At 37.9% G+C, this 8,490-nt stretch overlaps 1 protein-coding gene across 6 annotated transcripts; it reads left to right on the top strand.

Annotated features, from left to right (window-relative positions):
* The first annotated feature begins 20 nt into the window (after nucleotides 1-20).
* Nucleotides 21-8,482, top strand: asb3 (ankyrin repeat and SOCS box containing 3). Of its 6 annotated transcripts, none has more exons than XM_034227445.1 (10): nucleotides 21-98; nucleotides 1,300-1,504; nucleotides 2,122-2,289; nucleotides 2,957-3,069; nucleotides 3,149-3,281; nucleotides 4,573-4,750; nucleotides 5,360-5,578; nucleotides 6,175-6,480; nucleotides 7,047-7,180; nucleotides 7,278-8,482. In XM_034227445.1, the coding sequence occupies exons 2-10, from the start codon at nucleotides 1,303-1,305 to the stop codon at nucleotides 7,511-7,513; spliced, it is 1,689 nt and encodes a 562-aa protein (XP_034083336.1). In that variant the 5' UTR covers nucleotides 21-98; nucleotides 1,300-1,302; the 3' UTR covers nucleotides 7,514-8,482. The 6 variants fall into 6 exon arrangements, with proteins under 6 accessions (XP_034083336.1, XP_034083335.1, XP_034083332.1 ...); XM_034227444.1 differs by having other exon boundaries at nucleotides 26-98; nucleotides 1,297-1,504; XM_034227441.1 differs by having other exon boundaries at nucleotides 32-60.
* Nucleotides 8,483-8,490: the final 8 nt, after the last annotated feature.

Here is an 8,490-nt window from a genome sequence, read left to right as displayed (position 1 = left end):
TTGACGTGACGTCATTAAACAGCGACTCGTGAGATGTCAAGCATCCCGGATACTATTTTGGTAAATAAGGACGTTTTTTCAGTACAACAAATGAGTTTGTGAGTTCTTTAAAATTGTATTTAGAGTTGTGTTTAAGCTTGTGTTTTTTGTATGTACATGCAGTGAATGGAGACCAGCAGGCTTTACTGTTATCAGTCTATAATTGTTATGTGTTAAAGCTTGCTAATTTAAACCCAGTTGTTATGGTCAGCGATGCTAGCTTGGAGGCTAAAGTGGTGTTTTGGTGTTTTAAAGCTCATTATAATGTATCCTCTATTGGTTATAGAACCCTATGCTAACTGGTAAACATGTCATTTTGTGGTATCAGAAGTATACAGATTACTGAATAAAAAGTACCAGACTAATCCTAACCAACTACAAGAAACGTTACCATGCAATACCATCATTTAAGTAGAAAAATGTAAGTTTTATCAGCAACATTTACTTAAAGTACTTAATGTTAAAGCAGTCATTGTGCAGTAACATGTTCCCTGGCAGTGTTCTTCACTTGTATATGATGTATTGGATACATTACTGCTGTGGATATTTAGGGACCGGGTTGTGCTTATTTTAACTCCTTTAAATACTATTGTATATTTGAATCTACAGCAATGCATCATATTTTATAAGATCGCCATATTTGTTCCACAAATCTATAAAAAGTCAACTTTTAATGAGCTCAGAAAAACCTCAGCTTTGAGCTTCGTGATGATCTGTTTTATAAGCTGACCCAAAGGCTTACTTAGCTTAAAAGTATTATCATTTCTCAAGAAAATGTCACGCTTCATTTTATCGCAAACATTTCAAATCAACTTGCTGCATTTTTTCCACTGGATAGAAGTGGAAGAATAACTGCTATCAGGAAATTCACTAAAGATGATCGACAAATGTTATGCATTAACAAGTACAAATCTTACCCCTGAGAACTAGTGGAGTGTAAGTAAAGAGTTGCAAAAGATGGAAAGACTGAAGTAAAGTACAAGTACCTTACATTTGTACTTAACTACTGTACTTTAGGGCTGCTCAATTAATCGTATTTTAATCGCAATTACGATTTTGGCCTGCAACGATTATGAAAACAACATAATCGAAATAAAACGATTTTTTTTTTGGTTTTTCAGTTGAATTATACTTAAAGTTCAGGGTAATCAACTGTTAAAAACATACTGTTCAATTTTCTTTTCTCCAATAAATGCTGCAACAAAAATAATTGTAGACAAACTATGGCATGATTAAAAGACCTATCTCTTTTTGAAGCAGGGGATGGACTTCACAGAGGGTTATGGAGACACAGTGTCCAGAGTTGCTGCTGCAGCTCGCTCAGGGTGTAGGAAGCGGGTGAGGAGGCTGATAAAGAGAGGTTTCAGTGTGGACTGCAGAGACAACCGCGGCTGGAATGCTCTACACGAGGCGGCAGCTGCTGGCAGCAAGGAGTGTGTGCAGGACATTCTGTCTGCTGGGGGCGGTAAGAAGGGTTATTGTTCAATTCAGGGTTATAGTTATCACATTTTAGAACTGGAAGCAGAGAGTGTTTTTGGGGCCAGAAAGGACTTTATCTGAGATCATAGAGTTGAATGGGGGAGACAGAGGGGTGGACATTGCGAACCAGCTTTCTAGGCAGCGGTTTATGCATATGGGACCAGCAGAGAATTTATTTTAATTGATTAATGACTCAAACTTAATACGTGTTCTTCTAATGAAATAATCAGTCAATGGACAAATCAATTTGGCATGAAAATTGGACCCAAAGCTATACCATTTAAAATGATAAATGAAAAAGAATGCCCACACCTGAGATAATGTGGATGGATACTTAAATGTCACTTAAATGTATACAGTACAGTGCATGATATAGAGGAGGGAAATTGTTTTTCCATGGTACCAGTTACAATACTAAAGATATAAATAATACAAAATAATATTTGAATAAAAAGACAGCAAGAAATAGGAACAGGTTCACAACAAATGTTCATTAATATAAATGTAGTGCAATAAGTTTAATAAATGAACTCAATAGCTAAACTTGAATTTTAGCAACACATAATGTAATTGTAATGTTTTCCTTCTCTCTGTGATTTGCAGGCTCGTCTGGTGGTGCCAGTGACTACGTGAACTCTTTGACCCATGAGGGTGAGTCTGCTTGTTACCTGGCAGCACAGCGTGGACACCTGGCAGCGGTCCAACTCCTCCTGAAGGCACACTCCAACATCAACCAGCTAACAAACAACCTGTCCTGTCCTTTGTATGCAGGTACTTGGACACTGAGCACATTTAAACCTTTATACATATCTGTATTTATGTACATGAACCTGTTCAGATTTGAACTCATCAAATCATTTTTGTTATCTCTATTCATACTATTACTACATGTTTATTCTTATTTTATTTGATTTTGTATTCTCATTATCATTCTGTTGCTGCTACAACAAGAATCTTATATACATTTCCTTTTCGTGTTACATTTGATATGATTAAATTACATTTTAAGCATCAGTTTTCACGTACTACTTTAAAGCAGATGTGTGTCTCTGTAGTTGGCGTAAAGAAGTGGAATTCTTTGCCGAATGATTTAAAGGGCTGTAAGAACATTTTTGTGTTTGAGAAAATGTATAAAGAAAACGTAATTAGACAGTATGAAGTTGACTTTTGATTGTGTTCTGGTTTTATGCTTCAGTATTTGTAAGCAACTGTGACTGAAAGAATATTGCTTTTATTTTACTTTTTTTGAAGAAGGGCAGGTAAAAATAGTTTTTCCTCTCCCTGCTCCTTTCCACCATGCGCTATAGAAAGAAAAAAAACTAGTATAAGTGTACATGTTTTTTAAAGTGTAGATGTTTTGTTTTAAAATAACTGCCATGTGTGGAATAAACAAATAAATCAATTCTATCTGCAAACTTAACGATCTGTTTTCCACCAGCTGTAGACGGCGGGCACACGGCGGTTGTAGAGCTGCTGGTCAGCAGAGGTGCAGAGGTCAACAGAACACACACCTCGTCCTGCTGGACCTGCCTGCATCAGGCTGTTTATAAGGTAATACTGGAAGTCACAGACACACACACAACTCTCTGAGGCCAATCCTTTCATAGAAACTTGTTTCCCTTCTCCTAAGGGTCACAGTGATATTGTGCGCGTTCTGGCCAATAGGAGCAACCTGGAGGCACCAGATGACCACAAGATCTCCCCGCTCTTTGTGGCGGCACAGTATGGACAGCAGGAATGTCTGGAAATTCTTGTAAATGCTGGTAAATAGCTGTTTTCTGTCTTTGTGCATGTACTTTTTTTTCGTAGCTCCAAGTAGACCTTTAGTTGTTGTAATTTAATTTAAGTCAGAGAAAGGGCTGTAACTTCTGCTTTTTGCCAATTTGGTTTTCTTTTTTAAAATGTATTTATTCGTTGATTGGCCTATTATCTTTTGATTATGATCAAAATGTCTATCGGCGCCCAAAGCCCAAGACGACTTCTCAACATGTCATGTTTTTTTCAATTCACTGTCACAGAGGACAATATTGACATTCGAGAAGTTCAAATGATTGTTTTTAAAAGAATACTAGAATAATAGAATGGTCAATTCACTGAATTTATGAAGCTCTTTTATAGTCAGCTTCACCCATTCACACACTCGCACTATGCAATGGCGAGCAATTCAAGGTTTCATTATTTTGTCCAAGGACACTTTGACTTGTTGACAGCATGGGCCGTGGTAACCTTCCACTTGATGGATGACAGCTCTATCTCCGTCACTCCACCTCCAGAGCCACAGCCGCCCATAGTCTATTGTCAGAGACCTGACCAATTCCAACAATCGACCTCTTTACAATACATTACAATACAGGTGCTTTATTGGCATGACCACATCTTAAACATAGTATTGCCAACAAGGCGTTACAACAAATACAAAAAACACTTAACATACATGTCGTGGCTTCCTTCCTTGTTTATCTATCAAGCCACTAGACGCCTTAAACAGAAATGTTTCACTCGTTTCCTTTCCTTTATATTACTTACAGTTGAAGAGTTGCTTGGCCTCTGATGGTTTGGATGATGTTATGCGATGTGTTGCTCAAAATAAAACAACAAACTTTTACACATGCAACAAAGAAAAGAGGCCTTTACAATATTCAAAACAAATAGGCACAACTCAAATAAAATAACAAACAACTTAGGTATTCTTTCTTTCTTGATAAGGCTTATATAACTTAATAACTTAAAGGGTAATTGGACGGTTAAAAACTGTTCCTCGACGGCGTCTTTCTAGCAGGTTGCCCATCACTGTCACTTTAGCACAGGCACCCTGGGAATTGTAGTCTTTTATAGTGTGTTGACTACAGACGTCACAATTAGGTGGCCTTTCTTATAAAAACAAAATACTGGCTCTAACAATACATTTGGTACAACAGCAAAACACTAAACATACTGTACATGCCAACATGATCTCTTCTGGAGTCCCAGCTACTCTAACTAACTAACTACTCTAACCCTAACCCCGTAAGTAATATTCATAATCAATTGTGTTTGATTTGGTTCTCACTTTAGGTGCCAATGTGAACACCCAGGCAGCTGATCTGGCCACGCCGCTGCTGATCGCCTCTCAGGAGGGCCACCAGGGGTGTGTGGATCTCCTGTTGGACCACGGGGCCGATCCCAACATATCCTGCAGTCGTTTATGGCCCCAGCTTCCCATTCATGCCGCTGTTGAGTTTGGACACATCGGGTACTGACGCCTAACTAGACATATGGTTGGCCATTGGCTCCTTACCTTCTTAGAGTGTGACTTTGTATACAGAAGCTATATCTAGTTGTGATGGCTAAAAAAAATTGCATTAAGAGAGAAATGCCCTGTTGGTGCTTTATAATATGGACTTTTTAATGGTTGAGAAGCCAGATTATTGATCACTTTGTACTCCAAGCTATCATCAATATGATAAACAATGCTGTCACAGGTCAGGAGATTATAATTCTGGAGGAGGTTGAATCAATTATCAAAAGTTATCAGAGAAACAAACTGAATAAATGTTTGCTGTAGCTAACACTGAGATGCAGATATTTTACGTGAAATTGTTTTATTCAGTGTTCTGGAAACTCCTAGGACCCAATACCATTTTACAACGCCACCAATACTCTGTTTTTTTGGTCATTGTTTTTGATGGAAAGACCCCTATATATAAAATATATTATTTTTATAATATTTATTGAGTGTTTAACAAATCACTTCTCAGCACTAATTATAATTTAAAAACACATGTTACCCTTCTTCCGTGTTGCTGAATGCAAATGTACCCATCCTGTTTTTCCTTAACCCTCTCCAATGTTGTCCATCCAGTGTCCTCAAGAGGCTGATAGCTGCCACAGATCGTGTGTGTGACCAAGGGGAAGGCATGGTGAGTCCACTGTATGTGGCCCTGCAGTACGATCAGAGCGACAGTGTGGAGATGCTCCTGAGGGAAGGTTACAGCCCAGATGCCCAGGACTGCACTGACATCCTGGACATCCGTTCCCCACTCTTCATGACCTTGTGTCGCACATCCAACGAGCCAAAGAGGTTTGTTAAAAAGCACATCTGACTTCCTCACGCACTCCAGTAACAAAATAAAATACATAATTTGCAGAGGTGGGAGAAGTACCCAGATCTTGTACTTGAGTACAAGTATAAGTACCAGAGTGTAGGAATACTCTGTTACAAGTCCTGCATTCAAAATTTCACTCAAGTAAAAGTACAGAAGTAATACTATCAAAATATACTTCAAGTACCAGAAATGACTGCAGATACCCATTTCAGAATAATATCTATGATATGTTTTCTAATGATTGATCATGAAAGTGTTCTCAAAGCTGGTAAAGGTGCAGCTAGTTTGAATGACTTTGTATACTGCAGGGTAGCTGGTGGATTTACTCCAGGTGGAACTAAAGTCTGATTTAACACTTGATTAGATTTCACATTATAAATCTAAATCTGTAAAGTAACTAAAGGTACAAAATACATGTAAGTACACGATTAACCTCTGAATTGTAGTGGAGTAGAAGTACAAAGTCACATTAAATTGAAATACTCAAGTAAAGTATAAGTATCTCAAAATTGTACTTAAGTACAGTACTTGATTAAATGTACTTTGTTACTCCCCACCTGGTTTTGATTAGAATCTCTTTTAGTGAATTGCTGATAGCTGCAGGAGCAAGATGGAGTGAGAAGGACTGGATTTATGCCTTGGCCACGGACAAAACAGACCTGCTGCAACTGATACTGAAGCACAGATGGATCCCTCGGCAGGATACTGCGACCAGGAAGTGCTCTGCACCGCATCATCCTGGGAAAACTGTGTTAAAGCTGCCGGAAGTGAGGGACCTGCTCTGTGTGGCTCTAAACCAAGTACACTTTGCCGCCTGCTGGCTTCCTCTGCTACTGAAGGCAGGACTGGAACCTTCCTTGCTGCTTCAGCCCCACATGTAAGACTCTTCTCTCACAAGGGCTCTGCAATATATGATTTTATAGTCATTGCAATGTCCGCACAAGGATTTTTTATTTGTCCGTTACACGGGAGTATCAAAGCAAATCTGCACTTTTGGGGCCTTTTGTGTTCAGTTGGAAATAAATAAGATAAGATATACTTTATTGATCCCAAATTAGGAGATGTTTTCGTTACAGCAACATGTTCAAACAAGGCATTTTACATCTTTTGAAAAATAAAAAGAGTAGAAAATAAACAAATATAAACATCTAAATAAAGAAAAAAAACGGAACAAAAAAGTAAAATATATTCAAGTTGACTGTGAAGGATACAAATATCTGAACACAAATAAACACTATGAAAGGCAACATTGCAGCTAACACAATTAATAAATAGGGTATTATTTTTGGAAATAATGTCCTTTAATTGTATTCATTAAACAAGCATTTTGTTGTTTTTTTAGTAGAAGAATGAAATCATAAATTGTGCAGGTCTACTTTTTACTTTTTCATTCCATAGTAAAGTATCAGATGGTTGATCAATTTATTTTGTTTTGCTTTCTAGGTTGGAGCAGGCAGACAGTGAGGTGCTGAATTACCTGCTAGAGTTTGTGAACTGGTCGACTCTATCTCCCCCTTTGAAACATATTCTGGATCGAAGACGAGCAGAGAAGACCTGGGAACCATGTCCTCATCTTGGTAGAACAAATACACTTCAGATTTGCTTTGACTAAACTGTAGTCAACTTCAGGTTATCACAATTTCCCTTTTTTCTTTTCTCCTCCCTTCCTTCCAGACTCCATCCCCTGCCTCTCCCACATGTGTCGGCTGCAGGTCAGGGTGGTGCTGGGGTCAGATTCACTGATGGGAACGGATGTAGTAGAACGGCTCCCTGTGCCCTCCCTGCTTAATGGCTTCCTCCAATTCAGAGACATCTCGGAACCTTTTTACACACACTCGCCACAATCATCTCCTCTTTCAGAACGCATACATGAGTATGAGAGTACACACCAACACCGACATGTTCTGTAACCCCATCCTGACTCCCCCTTTATAATGATTCAAGGTTGCTGAAACCATCTTTTTTATACCGATTGACAGTTTCATTTAAGCTTGTTACAGCTCATCGTGGCGAACATATGATGTAATGTAAAATTCAAATTATATATACTGACCTTTGCTTTATGGCTGAATCAAATTGATACATTTCAGTCTTTTTGTGCATCATTGTATACATATCTCATGACAAATTCACCATGCATCTTAGGAGAGGTTAAAGGTCAAACACTATAAAAAAGAAGTTATGTAGGTTTTATATGTTTGTCTACAAAGTGAGGCAATGAGTTTTCAAAAGACCGGCACTTGTTTCTGCCAATTTCATGAATGTATATGTATATTCTGTATGTATTTTGTTCATTATAATGTAACACTTTGTCAAAATAATTACTTATTATCTCTTGAGAATGACTTACAGTAGTACAGGGATACTTAACATATGGCCAGCGGACCACATTTGGGCCAGTAAGGTTTCTGGCGGCCGCAATCATTTTCAAATGAACAAATAAAATAAATCTATTCACAATCGGAATTAATACTTGTAATCTTAATGTACATAAGGCATAGGTTTGCATTAACAAAGCACCAGAGTGACTAAGTGAGCTTCTTTATTATATTCAAAGTTCAAGGGTACTTTTTTGGCCCCTGGCCTGTTGTTATTTTGGACAAGTGACCCAAGGGTAGAGCAAGTTGGCTATCCATGACCTAGTACATCAAAAGATAATGACTTAGTGTGTTAAAAGAATGAATGAGTGCCTCAAAATAATGACTAATCTAACTCATTATATTCAGATTCTAAATCAGTATATATATGCTTGCTTCCATATGTTTATGCGGGCCAGTAGCATTTGTGGTTTATGGTATAAAACCACAAAGTATATTAAGTATTAAGTATTTTTGCTATTGTTCTGTTTTTGATATGAAAATAAAAGCCATTTGTTTTAATTCTGATT

This window comes from Gymnodraco acuticeps, unplaced genomic scaffold (assembly GCF_902827175.1).
Source record: "Gymnodraco acuticeps unplaced genomic scaffold, fGymAcu1.1, whole genome shotgun sequence".
NCBI classification, from domain to species: domain Eukaryota; kingdom Metazoa; phylum Chordata; class Actinopteri; order Perciformes; family Bathydraconidae; genus Gymnodraco; species Gymnodraco acuticeps.
Note: the sequence above shows the minus strand (reverse complement) of the source record. Positions and strands in the feature narration are given on the sequence as shown.

What these genes read in the sequence shown, in the direction of transcription:
- asb3 (XM_034227440.1), top strand. Translation starts at nt 34, where the DNA reads ATGTCAAGCATCCCGGATACTATTTTG. An exon ending in TGCATCAGGCTGTTTATAAG is followed by an intron (nt 3,070 to 3,148) that starts GTAATACTGGAA and finishes CCTTCTCCTAAG; the next exon opens with GGTCACAGTGATATTGTGCG. An exon ending in GTTGAGTTTGGACACATCGG is followed by an intron (nt 4,751 to 5,359) that starts GTACTGACGCCT and finishes TTGTCCATCCAG; the next exon opens with TGTCCTCAAGAGGCTGATAG.